General features: G+C 45.0%; 1 protein-coding gene across 4 annotated transcripts in view; it reads right to left on the bottom strand.

Annotated features, from left to right (window-relative positions):
• The window catches only part of DCBLD1 (discoidin, CUB and LCCL domain containing 1), a 48,696-nt gene extending 44,176 nt beyond the window's left edge, over positions 1–4,520 (bottom strand). For 2 of the 4 annotated variants that reach the window (XM_040552928.1, XM_040552929.1), the window contains exon 1: positions 4,249–4,517. In XM_040552928.1, coding sequence (XP_040408862.1) covers positions 4,249–4,483 — 235 coding nt within the window. In that variant the 5' untranslated portion in view covers positions 4,484–4,517. Of the gene's footprint in view, positions 1–4,248 lie in introns of all 4 variants that reach the window. The other 2 variants (XR_005818524.1, XM_040552927.1) reach the window with 2 other exon arrangements.
• Between the last annotated feature and the right edge of the window lie 12,829 nt (positions 4,521–17,349).

The raw sequence follows: 17,349 nt of genomic DNA, 5'->3' as shown, positions 1-17,349 counted from the left end.
ATTCATAATTTTTGCTTTCAGAATAAATGAAGATATCTTCATACTCTTAAAATTAGTCAAGACATTACTTTTTTTTTTTTTTTAAATTTAACATAATATTATTTTTATTTTAACATCACTAGTGGATTGTCCCAGTTTGAAGTTTCCTAATCCCAGTGGTAATTCTAATTAAGCCTCCTGGGGAAGCTGTGTGCTTATTCTTATGCACTGCTATTAAGATTTTTTTTTTTTTTTAATTGCAGATAGTTGGGATCCAATGCCATTCCACTGAATCCAGTCAGAAGGATTTTATTTTGATTTTGTCTGGCTTGTTTTGTTCTTAACAGATGGTGCAAACCCATGTGTTGATGAGTACATGCCACAGGAGAGCATCTGATACGATACAGCCAGCCCCAAACCTCCAGCAATGTCTACACTGAGGACTTCAGCGCACACCACCAGTCAGGAGCACGCTTCTCAGCATGGTGTGTTGTCTCAGGTGAGCTTTCTAAACTGTCATACTTCTGGTGCCCAAAATGGCTTTGAGAAGGTACCTCAGCTATCTCTATGTAGTGTAAGCATCCTCAAACATGGTGTTTTTAAAGCTATTTTTTACTGTGCAAAACACATAGCTCCAGTGGACTATAGGTGGCATGGTCTCATAAATACAAATTAATGTATTTTTGCATATGCAAATCAACATATAATTTGTATGAAATATTATTCAACAGCCATGCATGTCATGTGCATGTGCAGATAGCTCAGGGAAGAGCTTTCCCAAGGCATCTTTTTCCTCCCTCCTTTGCCAATGAGACTCCCAGAGGCCTCCCTGTCTCTGATTTCATTTGAAATATGTCCTCTGGTAACCTAAAGAGAAGTACATATAAAGGGCTTAGAGCTATTTATAGCAAAGTCTGTGCAACTAAAAACATGGCAGTTTTCATGTAGTGGGTATACACAGCACTTATGAACTGCAACCGGAAAACTGTTGCCTCCGTCTTCAGCGATTCTAGTCAGCATTCACAACGTGACACAGAGGGAGCCAAGGAAGGAAGTAGACATAAGGACAAAATGCAAACAAACTGAAAAATTTACCAATCGGTTATATGTAGAAACTGTGGAGGGTGTGGGGTGTGTGCATACAAGAAAGATTCATCTTTATCTGCATTGCAAACTGCTGGAAATGGGTATGCAGACTGGATTAGCATTATCACACCAATATTCTTCAGTACGTGTTTTGTGCAAGTCCCTGAGAACAGGCATATTCTCTCATAATTACTGCATACACTGTTACCACATTAAGTAACAGCCTTGACTCAAAAGCCTACTGCCCCTAAGTTCTCCCAATTTATGCGAAAAAGCTGAGCATTGGCTGCAACTGTCAACAGACCCAGAAACACTGCAACCAAAGTTCACATTTGGATGCTGATCTGCAAATCCCACATTAGCTAGTGTCACTGTCGTGCCTTATTTGAAGTGAAAATAAATGAGTTATACCAAGAGTGGTGGCTTCAGTCTTGCTCTTAAAAGAGTGAAATCCCCCTTGCCTATATGCCTTCCTACAAATAACCAACCCGCAGATTGGTTTTAAATCCAACTGGCCGGAATTTGCTTAAGAAACGTAATAGAAGATTACTTAAAACTCTGAAGAAGGAAGACTCAGATTTGACTCTGATTTAAGTACCTGCTGCCCAAAATTACATCTTTCAGTCTCCTGCTCAGTGAGACCAGAAGACTGGAGAATGGTGAAAGGCAAAGGTAACATGTTCAGATCTGCCTCCCTTCTACCTTGGTCTTGACCTGCTGGAAGGAGACCTTGAGAAGGGACACCAGCACATGGTTGTGTGAGGCTGGGCAGGTAGGGAACAAGGTATAATCTGTGGTTGTCAGCAAAGAACCAGCAAGTGAAACCACAAGAGAAGTCAAGATCAGCATACAGCATAATTAAAATGTGCTTATTTTCTCTTTTATTATAAATCCCACAGTTATTTTATCACTCATGCACAGTCATAGGTATGACATTTGTCCCCAGGTAAGATGTACTAAGCTCACAAATATGTTTTAATTAAAAGCAGTTCCCTAATCACTTGGCCTTTCCTGTCATCAGTCTATGAACAACAAAATGCTGTGTTTCATAGATGTCCTCAGACAATGTACATCTTTAACATGAGCAGAAAAAGAGCTGACACAGAGGCTCTGCACAGTCACCTCAGTATGAGCTACACTATGAAGCAACAATGTCGCAATGAAAAAGGGGCCTTTCCCCAATTTAAGACTTAAAAGAACAGAAGATATGATGGCAGCTTCATCCCTGTTTTGTAGCATCCCTCAGGATAGACTGAAAAGACACGTGAACTTGTTATCTGTAGGTTCTGGTCAGGGAAAAAAGCAGATTGCACAGCCAGTTCATTAGATGACAGAAAACTGTGCTACTTTATTTAATATATATATATATTTAAATCAATATATTTAAACTGGTGCATCTGTCTGTGAACCAGCTGGTGGGAGACACCAGTGGTGACAAGATTCAGAATTAGCTGAAACTCAGGCCTGATTCACTCTGGCACTTCTCGTGCTCCATTACAACTTTTAAGTCAAGTCGAGAAGCTTGTGTAACAGGAAGTTTGTCTCCACTTATCCTTATCTCCTCTCTCCACTGGTGCGGCTGCAGAACACTTAGCCCCTAATTTATAGGGCAATATCAATAAACAAACAAGTAGAATAATGCCCCCCTAAGGAGAAAGGGAAGATTTGGGTCAAAATCTCTTCCGCTCTCTAGACACGGGGCAGGCTATCTTGTAAAACTGAGTTTAGCAATACGTTTTACCTGGTTGTCTTAGGACTTGTGTTTCTGTGCTGTTGGTTTGATAGTAGAAACATTTTGAACGTAAGAAACAACGTAGGCACCTTTACCACCCAGTTTTGGAATACAGACAAGGAGTTGGAGTCATGCTTAATTGCTGCTTAAGTGCCACTGCATGCACTAAAACCCCCAGAAATCTCAGCAAACTTACTGACTCTCCAAATGACTTTGTCCTTGAGGTCATCATGACAAAACATCGGTGCAAGAGGAGGCAAAAAAAACCACACCACCACAACAGAACATGGATGGATAGAGGGGAAGTTTTTTGTTCCATCCCTGTTTCCCAGAACATATCAAATTGGAGTCTCAAAATCAGGAAATATATATTGAGGATAGAACAACAAAGTTTCAAGAGGAAAAAAAAAAAAAGCTATTGCATGAAGCTGATAAGTGGAAAGGTCACTCGGCTCATACCAATTTTTCCCTTCAGTGGAGATTTGTATCAGAAATCCCCATTACTAGGAAGTTAGGGAAAAAAAAGGTATAAATCAGCATAAACAAAATGCTTTGTGGCAGTGCCTGGATGCTACGCTAACCCACAGCACCGGGTGTTGGAATTTGCAGCCAGATTTGATACGGGGACTAGTGGTTTACCTGAAATGTGCTGTCAGGCTCATTACTACGCCTAACTTCCAGCACTAACTATTTTAGCAGTAGCTGGCAGTGAACTCCTCTAAGATGGATGCACCGGGCCGGGCAGTGCCACAGCCAGGAGCTCGCAATTCCCCCACAGCAAAAGCCATCCGTCCTCGCAATTCACACAAGAAGCCCAACTGCGAGCCGCACGCAAACAGAGCAGCTCCCGGGCCCTCGTTTCACCAAGCTGCGGGATCCCAGCGAAATCCCAGCCAAACTTTGTCTCGGCCAGAGCAGGCGCTGCTCTTCCCTGCGAGGCTGCAGGTGACCAGCCCGGGCTGCGGGGCGGGGGCAGCCGGCACCGGGAATGGGTTCCGGCCCCTGCAGCAGTCCCATCCCCATCTTCATCCCCATCCTCATCCTCATCCCATCCCATCCCCGCCGCCGGTGCCAGATCAGAGCCGGTGCCGAGCCCGGGCGCCCCCGGGGCCGCAGGCGCCGCGCCTTCAATTTGCCGGGGACTTTTCCCCGCTGCCGTGACTTCGGGAAAAGAAGAGAAGAGGAGACCCACGAGGAACCCCCCCCCCCCGACTAACGGAGGACGAGGGAAGCGGGAGGACGCGCTCGCCCTCAGGCCGGTTACCGCCGTAATCTCGCAGCTCCTCAGAGCGGGGATAAAGGCGGCGGGGATTAACCGGGTCAGCTGCGCGCAGCCCACGGTCCCCCCCGGACCCCCGGCGCCCCCCTGACCCTCTCCCCGGGGCGAAGGCAGCTGCCAGCTCCCGGGAGGGGGGCGAACACCCCCGGCCGCCCCTTGCCCCCGGACTCACCCAGCTTCTCCGCCCGCAGCCAGAGCGGGGCCGAGGCTCCCAGCAGCAGCGAGAACAGCAGCGAGGGGGCGGCCCGCGCCCCCCCGGCGGGGCTCATGGCTCCGGCACAACTTCCCCGCTTCCCTCCCGCTCCTTTCTCTTCCTCTTCTCCTCCTCCTCCTCCTCCTCCTCCTCGCCGGGGCGGCCCCGGGGCCGGCCCGCCTGCCCGCCGAGGTGGGCGGCCGCCCCCCCGCATCCCTCTGCCGCAGGTGCTGAGCGGGAGCAGGGGCCGCCCGGGTGCCCCCCCCGAGCCGCGCTGCAGCGCTGCCGCCGCCTGCCCGGGCTGGGGGTGGAGAGAGGAAGCGGGAGAAGGGGCAGCGCCGCCCTTCCCATCGGGCTGCCTCCTCCTCCTCCTCCTCCTCCTCCTCCTCCTCCTCCTCCTCCTCCTCCCGCCAGCCCCGCTGCCCCCTCCCGGGGCTGCTTCTCCCCCCTTCCGGTGCTTTTCGCCGCCTACAAGCTAACCCCCCCCCGACCTGCCCGGCCCCAGGGGGGGACCTGTGGCACAGGTGGGGGGCGGCCCCGTGCGCTGCTGAGGCGGCTGCTGGCCCCCCAGAAGCAGCCCACTTGCAACCCACCTGGAGTCCTAGACAGCCGGTGGTTACTAGCTCCTACAGTACTTTAGGGAAGGTCAAGCCTATAACCTTTATCCCAACTGAGCTCGTGTTTCGCAAATGGTAGTGTCTGTTTTTTAACTTCCTAACAGGCGCGTTATACATATGTTACCAGGCACGTTTTTTACCCAGTACATTACATTCTTATATACATGAATTTAACACAGATTTTTAGTACTCAAGACTTACCCCTTCCTTACAAAGGAGGGTTTGAAGTCTAGACTTAAACATTAGACCTGGCGCAAGGCAGAGTGTTCACGACTGCAGCAATTTTGAGGAATTCTCACTGGACCTCATCAGCGAGTGCCAGCGTTGGGGTGGCTGAACCATGGAGGCTGTGGTGGGTGCCTCGCCTCGAGGAGCTGAAGGCTGAGAGAATTTGGAAGAGGGCTGTGTTCATGTGAATGCAAGGGGCCTGTTCCTGGATTCGTCTTGCAGATCATCAGGAACAGATCCATACAAATGAGAGAGATTATGGATGGAAAGGGGCAAGAAAGCCCAACTCTGTGACAGCCTCAAGTCTGAACTGAAAAATAACACAGAACTGGTAAACCCGGTAATGCAGAATTGAGCAGCCTGGTCTAGTGGGAGGTGTCCCTGCCCATGGCAGGGGGTTGGAACAGGATGGCCTTTAAGGTCCCTTCTAACCCAAACCAATCTGTGGTCCTATGATTCTAAAACCATTGTGGTTATAGAAAATAGCTTCTCCTGTACCAAATATTGTTTTAAAACCTACGGATGAGACTCAACAGAATGAAAACACCAGGGAGAGGAAACAAATAACACAGTGATACATCCTCTGCAGCATCTACTTTTGAATGAGTTGCAGTTACCGAAAAGCAATATAACAACATCCTAGCATACATTGGTTTATATCAGTTTTGGTGGGCCATCAAAACCAGTGACTCACACATGGATTTGTACTGGGAATTACACTGATTTGCATTCCATCGACTGAGAGCTAGAATATGTTCTTTCATAATAGGGCCAGGCTTTAGTTGCAATTATATTTGTTAAGTGCTATGACAAATATGTGCAAAAAACCACCCTGCAAAGTCAATTTCAAGTCACCTCAGGGATGCAGTGTTGCAATAAACCAGGTCTGGTGATCTTGTGTAATTTAATAAGCAAAAACTCCTGCCATGATGCTTGCAGATAATATTGCCGGTACCGAGCTCTCAGCAGACCCTGGTAGTTGATACAGGCAGGTAAGCAGCCTTAGAAGGCCAAAGAAGCGTTTGCCTGTCACCTTTTGCCTGTCACACCTGTCAGGGAGAAGGAAGGTGGGTTGGCAGATGCCGGGAAAGGAAGCTTTCTCCTTCTCCCGGGCACTGGAGGCTTGGCAATACCCTCTGGGAAGGATAGCTAGAGAATAATTTGCTTCATGGTTATTTTTATTCCAGCAATTTGTGGAGGAACAATAAGTCACACCCTGGAGACTAGGGTTATAAAATACCTGGGAGCGGTATTTGTTTTCCTTTCATGACTGCTGAAGGAGTTTGCTGTGTAGGAGAGCACTTGCAGAAGGAAGGGCAGGCAGCCCGTCTCCTCGGTCTTCCCATGGCCCTGGGCTCCAGCCACGTGTTTCCTGTTGCGAATGTGCTCAGTGCTCAGGTGGAAAGAAACTCCACACCTCTTCCAGAAGGTGTTGGAAGCGCAGGTTTCCTATCGACTTCAGTACGGTAATGAATAACGCAATCAGTGCTGAAGCTTCTGTATTATTTATTTTGCTATTAAATTCACATTACTTTATCATGCCCTCTCTCTGTCAGTTTTCAATATGCTGTAGGCAAGGAACTTACTGTCAGCTCCCAAGATTAAATAATCATTAAGATGAATGAAGTAGTACATAGCTCTCAAAGCTATTATTCAGGGACTTGTGTAACCCCCATCACATTACTACATAGGTTTATGCATACTTTTTCAAACTTCCCTTTGTGAGAAGGAGAATTAAAACCAGCTTTTACATAAATGCAGTTTTAAAGGCAAGGACTTTGAATCAAGGCAAAAGATTTATTCAGAAAGAAAGCATACATGGAGCCTGGCTAACATCTTTTGAGGATGCCACTCAGTGGGTGCTTCACAACATGAAAACTCCCCAGCGGATCACTTCTTGAGAGCTTAATGCAACTGATGTTGTTCACTAACACTGACTTAACTTCGGAGAGACAGGATTTACCCAGTGATGTGGGCAAGCTGCTTTTTTAGCATGAGGACACTCTTTTCCTTTACAGTTAGTTTTTCCAAGGATGTTAGGAGCATTTTGTGTCTTTACCGTAACTGGTAATTAACTGAGTCACCTACAACTGGATAGTGTATCTCATCTGCTATTCCTTATATGTATACCTTTACTGTGCAGGCACCCACCAATGAGCATCCACAGATGTCCAGTCCCAGGATGAACAGCAAGACAGAACTTCAGAACAAAATCAGCACAAAACACTTTAGAAGGTGGTGGGCTGGGGACATACTCAAGTGAAAATCATAGACTTCTACAGTCTCTGTGACTTCATGGATTTACCTGCTTATCTATATTTGGTACATACATGCTTGTATATAACACACTGAAAGAGCTGCTTCCAAGCAGACCTAAAGCATCTGATGAGGCCTTGTGTGCCCTCTGGGCTTGAGTTAGGCTGGTAGCTTTTTCTGGGGGAGGAGGCAGAGGAAGAAAGAGAAATGCACAGCACTGAGGAGTTTCCCTAAGCTTATCTTGCAAGCTTGACACTGTATACATACTTTCTTTCAAAAGCATCATACAGTTGTTCTAGGGGGAAAAGAAAAGGCAAAGAACTAATTTACACAGAGAGGTTTAAGTTTCAGCTTAGTGGAGCAATCTTGCTTTTGTATGGCTAACAGGGAAGTTCCCATTCCTCAGAAGTTTAAGCGCTTTCTTTGCTGACTGTGCAGGAGAAGGGGGAGGAATCATGCAGCACAATGAAGTGTAGCAGACCCGAGGTCACAAATCACAAAGTGCAGGGACAATTCTAGACATTGTGAGGTATGTTAATCTCGTCATTTAGCAGAAAGATAGCTTGCAGATTGAGAGGCCTCTGAACAGTCTTTATACATGGGGCACGTTTTGCATTTGCATTGGTGCAGAGCAAATAGTCATAGAGCTGCAGGATAAAGCTGAGAACAAAATACTCTAATCCCTGTGTTTCCAGGTGCTGCCTTCTGCTGGAAGTGTACTTTATGGTTGCATTAAAAAAATCAGGAGAGGAAACGTATAAAGAAAAAGCCTGAGATGTGGCTAGATTCAGGATTTGTGTATGACATACGGGGAGACCTCCTTGTTAAAAATGGTTAGGCTACAGCAAAATCAGTGCCATTTCATGACGCAGCTTAGAAAGTCCAGCAAGAGACATAACTGAGATATTCCAGATACACAGTGTACTTACTGCATACAGTATCCCAGTAACAGTGGAAGGCTAAGGCCATGCTCACAGAGCAGCAAAGACTTTTTGACATGTACGCCACTGCCCCGCTTTAAGGGCTGCATACCCTTAAACCAGTTGGAGGGGGCTGATCTCCAGTACTTCCCTGGGCTTCTGGATATTCATGTAACTGCCACTGCTGGAAAAAAAAAAAAAAAAAAAAAAAAAAAAAAAGTCTCTATCATCTGTGGCAGACTGCAGGACTGAGCTCCCCCTGACAGAGCCAGACATGGCTCAGGTGAGGCTCAGGTTCCCTTCTTGCTCCGTGCAAGCGTAGATCTCCAGGTGTGAAAATGCATGCTTGCACAGAGGTGAAGGATTTAGGAAAACATCTCTTTTCAAATAGGTCTAAGCAAATAACTCAAATGCTACCGCAACTGGGTGCTTCATTACTTGAAGGGAAACATGAAGCAAAAATCAGATGGGAGAAAACAGAGAGGAGAAACAGCCTAACTGGCATGGGTACGGGCCCCTGTACCCACACTGAGCTGGAGCCATAGCAGCAGCATCGTGCCACGACACCGGGAGCAGAAACCATGGTGGAGGGACCAAGAATATTCTTTGACAATAGGAACACCGAAGAAGAAAGTGGGGGCAATTTGGGTAACAGCCTCCAGGAGAGAAAACCCAACTCTAGCAGGCCTCAGGACATTTTTTCATTACTTTCAGCAGCAGAGATGTTGCCCAGGCGGGAGCGGCAGCAGCAGCAGCAGGGCTCTTCCCAGCAGTGGCCCAGGGTGAGCCTGTGCTAATTGGATGCTAAGGAGGATACGGGGCCTCATTCACTGCAACAACAGGTGGGTGTAGCTCTAATGAGAGCCGTAGAGGAGATGAATGTGCACCCTTCATCACTTTAATTACTGTAACCTACCCAATCTTGTCACCTTTTATGATGCAATTATGAGATCAAGCTCAAGAGTAATCGCTTGTCCCACTGCCACACATTTTGCAGTTTCTCACTGATGCTTGGCAGTCTTGTGTCATCATTTTTCTTACTTTCAGACAAAATGAAATCAAGTTTCTAATCATCCTGGTTTTGAAGATAATCAACCAAACGTGCCATGCTGTCGTTTTTAATTCTGTCAAGAAATATGAGACAGAATGTTCCTTTTCATTTAAACATATTGTTTTAAGGTTGCCTTGAAAAATATTATGATCTAAAGATTCATGACATTCTTTGTCAAAACAGAGCCTACTATTTTATAACTTGCTAGTTGGCAGTACCCTTGATCGATTTGTCAGAGACAAGGCTCTCATTGCGTTTTATGGATGTTTAAAATAATTTTCCTGTTTCTATAAGGTATTAGCTCTCACACATTTAAAACATCACAACTTTTCCCCTTTAATCCATAGGTAGTATGTAATTTTAAACTATAGCATGATTTTGAGGGGGAGTTCACAGCTGAATCTGCAGAGTCTGCATTTTTTCTCCATGAGAAACAAGTAGTCTTAGTACTTACTCATATTTATGAGGCTACATCCAAGGAAAAGCAGGGAATTACTTCTGCAAAATATGAAGCAATCCAGTGGTCACTTACAGGAATGACCAATTGCATTTGAATCACATGCCTTTTTAAAAAAGGCAGTAATTAGTCTAGCTATATTCTTCCAATTCTTACCAAACAAAAGTGTGGAGTAATGGATGGTGAATGCGAGTAAGCAGGGCTTAACCATTTTTCATATTGTATGTGTGACTCTTACTCTCATATGTACCATAGAGGGTAGCTTACGTGCTGTTTTATTGACCACTATACCTCCAGCTATACAAATAGGAGCTTAGAGACCTGAAGGCAAATACAAGCATGACCTGAACGATTGACTGATTTAGCTGAAATCAGTCATTTTACAACAGACCTAGCCCATCTATTCAATTTCAACTTTTCATGCCACCTTGCAGTTTGTTGTTTTGCAGGGCGTGTCATGAACTCAGGCAAGAAAGCCTCAGGGGTTGAAAAGTAAGTCCAGAGATACTCTTCATTTCATTCAGTTTATTACTTTGAAGAGAGAGGGATGGGAATCATGCTTATTAATTCAGTAATTAGTGATGAGTGGGACTTTCCCTCCCCTCCCCACGCTCGTTTTGAAACCTATGAAAGTCTGCATTCCTCGAGAGCTTCACAGAAGTAAGCCAGTTATGCGTAGAGGAGGCATGGGTCATAAATCTGCAATAATCATTATGTGTGGAGAAAAAGCTTCTTGTGCAACTTTTCCACATAGCATTGGGGCATAACACGAATGAATTGCAAGGTCAAATTCTTGTAATTCATAACTGCCACAGCTGCGAATTACAACTGTATATATAGTTTAAGGGTTCACTGTCAATTGCTTTTAAGGCCAGACTATGTATTAAATGTAAAAAAGTGATTAAATGTCATCATCTGTCTTTGTGAAGGCGGGTCTTTGTGTCCATTTTTAAAAATAACTTCAAAAAATTTGGGCTTGAATTTTAATATTTTCTCAAAATTTAATTGCAGTATTCAATGTATTATGGAGACTGTGTGAAGCAAAAATGAGAGCCTACCCTATTTGTATAACAGAAACTTAGCAGAGTGATAAATGCTCAGATCAGTTTTAAACCTTCATTCCTTATAACGTGATCAATGATCAATAGCTTGAAATTTTTATGACTTAAAGTTAGGTTCATGTGGACCGTATCATTTCTCAGATATGTCTTCTCAAAGTAAGAACTTTTGGCATCCTTCTGTCTCCTTTTTGTTAAAGATACTATACTCCTAGTTATGTAGACATGCGTAACGGTGGTTGTTTTTGGCCTGGGGGTTTACAAGTGGTCCTAAAGGATTTTCGAGATGTGATATTTGAAGTTGTGACCTAGTTAGGTCTGCCTCCTAGGCTTAAATTCAGCCTATTTTTTAATTGTTTGTTCCACATCCAGTGTGGCACTTGCCCACAAAAATCACATATGATATACTCTCTGGCTCTTGAGCACGATGGTGATTTTCATGCAGGATGGTGGGGTCAGACCCACTGCCTTGCATAGATTAAATGATGAATTCACCTTCTGTGGGCTCCTCACCTGCATGAACAGCAGAGGTTAGGGGTGGGTCAGGCTTCTACTGGGTCAGTCAGAATCTAAAACTTTACTTTGAAAAGGGAGAGATCAGATGGATTTTGATTCATTCTCATGGCATAAAGTGTTCCCTTTCCTACAGTCCCACCAATATGTCCTCATTTCTAGGGGTCTTTTGGGTGAAGAACTCATTGAGAGCAGCCCTGCATAGAATGATTGGATGAAACAGTTCATTCAACAGTTCTGTTGGATGAAAAGCTTGATATGAGCCAGCAGTGCATGCTTGCAGCCCAGAAGACCAACTGCATCCTGGGCTGCATCAACACAGGAGTGGCCAACAGGTGAAGGGAGGCGATTGTCCCCCTCTGCTCTGCCCTTCTGAGGCCCCACTTGGAGTGCTGCATCGAGGTCTGGGACGCCAGCACAAAAAGGACATGGATCTGTTAGAGGAGGGCCATGAAGATGATCAGAAGGCTGGAGCACCTCTCCTATGAAGAAAGGCTGAGAGACCTGGGGCTGTTCAGCCTGAAGAAGAGAAGGCTCCAGGGAGACCTCATTGCAGTCTTTCAATTCTTAAAGGGGGCTTATAAAAAAGATGGAGAACAACTTTTTACTTGGGCAGATAATGATAGGACAAGGGGGAATTGTTTTAAACTAAATGAGAGAAGATTTAGATTAGGTGTTAGGAGGAAATTCTTCATTCAGAGGGTAGTAAGGCACTGGAACAGGTTGCCCAGAGAAGCTGTGGATGCCCCAACCCTGGAGGTGTTCAAGGCCAGGTTGGATGAGGCCCTGGACAACCTGATCTAGTGGGTGGCATCCCTGCCCATGGCAGGAGGGTTGGAACTGGAGTATCTTTAAGATCTCTTCCAACTTGAGTCATTCTATGACTCTATGATCTAGAGAGGCAACGTCAGGAAAAATTATGGTCTATAATATCCTCTGCACCACAACATCCACTCCTACTGCTAGAAAGGTGGTGAATTATGACTCCTCAGTTTGTCTGTTTCACCACTTCTAAACATGCAGGGGCAGGAAGACATGTTGCTCTTCACCTGCTTCTCAATTACAAACCACTCTTGGAGCACATGTAGCTTATCCTACATTGGTTTCCTGTGGTTGCAGATGGTGAATTTGGTGGACCATGAACCTTCACTTACTTCCCTGCATCCTACAAGCAGCATTTTTTTGTTGATGTTCCTTGTCCTGGGGAATTTGTTGTTGTTGTTGTTGTTTTGACATGTGGAATTACATTAATGCAATAAAATAGCAAACACTGAAGCAAAAGAAACAAAAACAACATGACCGAGATACCACAGCCAGAAAACAGTGATGATAACATTTGTTGATGACTCCTCTACCAAGTGAAGGCTAACTTGTTGTTACACAACAAAAACATTTAAAGCTATTTTATTTTATTGGTATTACAGAAAGACGCGTATAGACAGTTTCTCATATGTATCATCTTTATCTAAAAAGCACATGAAAAAGAGCAGTACATGCCTGAGTACTTGTTCTGGACCTGGAAACTCTACCAAAGGAAGCACTTCTACTTAGTAATCATGCCTGGGCAGAGTCTCTGCCTTCAGCTTAATTCTTGGATCTAATTCAAAGAACCTTGAGGATACCAGGCAGTCTGTGTTGACATTATCACCAAGTGCTCTTTGGGGCCCTTACTTCTCAAATTCTGATGGATCTTGCTGTAGTGGTTCAAATATTGTTGTGCCCATACCTCTCTGCTCTGCTCAGCTTCTGCAATCTACAAACCAGCAAAGAGAGCACACACCTGCACCTCAGCTGTTTGACCTTTGCTTAAATTGCCATTGAGATGGGTGTGCACCAGTATGCTGGACTGTGAACACAAATGGCTTTGGGGGTTGAAGGATGTGGTCTCCAGCAGTCTCTACTGTGGATTATCACAAAAGGACACTTTTTTTTTTTTCACAGAATAGTTCTTCTCAGGTTTATAATTTAGTCCGTATCCCACGCATTGCTAGAAAAGAAAAAAATAAAGTAGGATATTCTCAGAAATAGTTATACAGTATCACTTCTTATAAGAATTTATTCTTATTATGCTGTTATATCTGATTTGACCTAGAGATTTTTTCTTCCTAATTTACTCCTTTTGTCCTTGAGCTTGTCTGAGTCCTTTCACTATTGGAAGAGATGTGTGTACACGTGTTCTTGTTCATGTAAGTAATACTGGAAAAATGAAATACTTTTCATAAACCAATTTATATCTTTAATCTGGAGAGCATAAACTTATGAACTAGTATGACATCCCTTGTTTAATGCTTCTTCTCTCTTATCCTGCTTTACCTTGACATAGTATTTGTTATTACAGTTTAAGCATGTCATTGTTTTGCAAATCATTTGGGAGTCCAGATGTGCTCACAATTAAAGGCCAGCTCTTATTATTTGTATTATCATAATGCAGGGAGAGGTCACTGCCCTATTGTGCAAGATCACATTCAAACATGTCATAAGCAGCAGACCCCACTCCCCAGGCTTCTCTCTATTAAGGGACAATGATGTAACCTTAGACCTAAATTTAGTTAACAATAGCAGCTGTTACAGTGAAGGTTCAAACCAGTTGGGTCAAAGGGTCCCTTTTTTGGCCTTACTTCCCTTCTTCCTGTTACTCACCTGATCTTGTGTTGAGCCAATTCAACTTGCTGAGCCAGCAGAAAATTTTCTTGACCACAGGGTAAATGGCTTTCTGCTGTGTCAGGGAGCTGAATTATCTTGGTACAGGACCAAAACAGCACCAGAGCTGGTGTGAGGGGGAACAACCACACAGCTAGGGCAGGGCAAGAGAGAGCGAGATCTGGGAGCCTGATGGGGTGGAAGCAGGGAGGGAAAACAGGAGTAGGGCTGCTCTCTTTCACAGAGCAATAAATCACCTCAGCCTCAGTGTGTATCCTCGTCTTTAGTTTTCAGGTGGAGCTCTGTGTGCCTGGCCCTGCCTGCCCTTGCCTGAATTGGGCTCCATTAATGTGAGGTGACACCAGCCTACCCGGGGCCTAAGGGCACCCCTAGGCCTGCCTGTAATTGCCGTCAGGGCTCCGCCACCTGCCCAGGACCCCATACCAGCCCTGGGGCTCTCAGCCCCTGCCACAGCAAGGCTGCAGCAGGGCTGGGCTCCAGCTCCACACAGCCCTGCCCAGCCTGGCCATGGCCCACCTGCCAGCCCACATCTTGGCATTGGCCTGTCCCTGACTGCAGGGAGGTGCTTGGTGCCCCCTGGCAGCCTTGGGGGAGCTGTAGCACATGGTGCCCCAGCCCTGGGTACAGTTTTGGGTGTCCCTAGGGAGCTGTGCTTAGGTGATGGGACCAAGCAGAGGCTTGTCATGGGCAAGTGGAGTCACTGTGGGCTCCCCCACAGTGGGGACCTTGCATGCTGGCAGGTGCTGGTGTGCTGTCGCCGACATTTTGGGTCTGTCTCCCAGCATTGATCTGAGCCTGGGGGCTGCTGGAGGCGTGCTCATGCCTTTTTCTCACAAGCGGACCTGGGCAGCAAACCTCATGAGAGTGTCAATTTTCTCCTGAGGTGATGCAGCCTCTTCAGCCACGGCAGCAGCTGTTCCTCCAGACAGGCTTTGAAACCTTTAGAGGATAAAACCTTAAGAGTGGACTTGGCTGTCTGTGGTGTTAGCACATGTTAGCAAGTCAAGACAAAATGTTGGCCTTCCCACAGCATATACCTTTTTTGACCTGTTAATGCACGTGAAAATTACGTGCTGGGTTACCATCCCCAGCAGTTTCTCATGTTAGTAGGTCCAGTAACTATATGTTTCCCAGTCGAATGTTTCTCTCACAGGGTTTTTGGCTTGAAAAGAGAGCTACTAAACCAATGAGAAGGGAGAGCGGTCTCTCATTTTGTTTTATTTTATTTTGATTTTTTGTCCTTGGATGCTATTGGGGTATAGGGACTGAAACCCTAGATTTTTACAGAATGGTTAGTGAGTAGTGCATCCAAACCCCTTCACAGGCAGGTGACAGAGATGGTCGAATGCAGCCTCTGCTACGTTCCCGCCAGGTGGGCTCTGTTGCTTCTCAGGCTGTCACAGGCTCCACACATATGGGCTCACTCCTGGATTGCTGGCTGAGCAGTTTCTTTTTATGAAAGTGCCAGGAGATGAAATGTTCAGGTGTTTTGGAACACCATGGAAACCAGGAGGTGTTAGAGGTATAGCCTTTTATGGGAGATGTTTATGCAGACTGTTTGGAGAGTCTGTACAAAGATCATGTTATCTATACAACTGCTGCGGTTCCTTTTGTCTTTTTCTCCTACTCTTGGCTTTATACCTTCTCGTGCACTGATCTACATGCTCAGAGCAGTAAGTCACTCCCTCTGCAGAAGTCAATCTTCTTTTCCTTCTGTTCCTCTCTAAAAAAACCTTTGCAAATCTTTTCCACGTAGTCCTCTTCAGGCATGCTGCATATATCCATTTCACACTTGCACTGTTGCTCTATGTGCTGCTTGCGTGTGTTGAAACCTAGTTTTCTTCTAATTTCAGATTGCACAATTGGTTATTAACAGTCAGAAGATATCTAGGAGACAATACAGTTGAACAAATCACTGAAGAGTTTTGCAAATATCATCATGCCAACCTGTCATCTTAAAAGCAATACAAAATGCAATGTGAGTTTAACCTACCTAACAGCAAGGCTTTTATCGTCACTTTTTAACACTCACATTTGTGTCACTCTTTCTCCCTGATGTCATATGGGATGATTACACAAATGTAGTATTGTAAGCTCTGATATATATATATATATATATACACATATTGTAGCAATCAAGGATATTTTTAAAGCCTGATCTTTTTTTTGTAATTAACCGTAATATACTCTCGACATTGATAGATATTATTCTTTAACATTCCTTATAATTTCTGTCCCGGCCTAGCTTTCAGATCTCTCGCTATTGTTAATCTCCACATTTCAAACTTGCCTAGTTTGAAATGCATCATTGTACATCATTTAATGAGACATTTCTCCAGTCATCTTTACTGCAGATCAATAGAAACAAATCCCTGTCTCCTGACTGGTTTAGCTAAATATCTCACGCATGGCTGTCTTTCCAATTTGATCCAGTTTAACAGTCTGCTTTTTTTTTTTTTTTTTTTTTTCTCCTTCCTTCCCCCTTCTCTAATCTGCAGAGACAGATATAAATCTTGAGCCAGACTCCAAGGGGTTTCTCTTGTACGGTCTTCCCTCTGTTTGTGCAAAGTGTTCTCTGATGGACTACTGCCAGACAAACAGCTGCCTTAGCAGTTGCACTAACAAATAAAAAAGGAGGGAGGCAGGGGCAGTGGAGGGAAGCTCTTTGGCCTTAGGGTCCTTGTTCACTTACTTTACAGAGAAATTCAAAAGCTAATGAGGGCCCATTGCTGTCGGGAAAATAATCTGTGATCTTTGGAAAAGAGTGAAAATCAGTCACCACTAGTGAGGATTTCACATCTGCATACCTTTTAAAGGCTATTCCCAACAGCCAAAAGGGTTAGATAAATAACACAGATTTTTCTTTTAATTTCTCTGCCCTGTAGGCTGGTGGTGGGATTGACAGTCTCTCCTTTTACACCTCTCCAGTTTTCCTCCCCACCAAGATAGGGCACATGAATGTGGTCACAGCTTCAAGGAATTTTTATTTCTATGAAACAGGGCACAAGCAGTCCAGATTAGACACAGACATTTTGGGGCCTTGGTGTGTGCCCTTCCTTGCCACCTCAGGCATCCTTTTTTCTTTTTCCACAGCCTTTCCAATTGCTGCTGCATGCTGTGGTTCTGTGAAACTATGTACAGCTGTTTTCAAATTGCAGTGTGTGGTCAGGTGTTTCATCTGATGAGGTTTTAGGAGCCTGATTTGCATGTGGGAGAAGATTAAAATTAGGTGGCTGGAGTGGGCCACCTGAGCTGACAGGTCTACCTTTTGGTGGAGGCTGCCGCTACTGGGGCAGGGATGATGGGATAGCTCCTGGCT

This window comes from Cygnus olor, chromosome 3, assembly GCF_009769625.2.
Source record: "Cygnus olor isolate bCygOlo1 chromosome 3, bCygOlo1.pri.v2, whole genome shotgun sequence".
In the NCBI taxonomy this organism is placed as follows: Eukaryota; Metazoa; Chordata; class Aves; order Anseriformes; family Anatidae; genus Cygnus; species Cygnus olor.
Note: the sequence above shows the minus strand (reverse complement) of the source record. Positions and strands in the feature narration are given on the sequence as shown.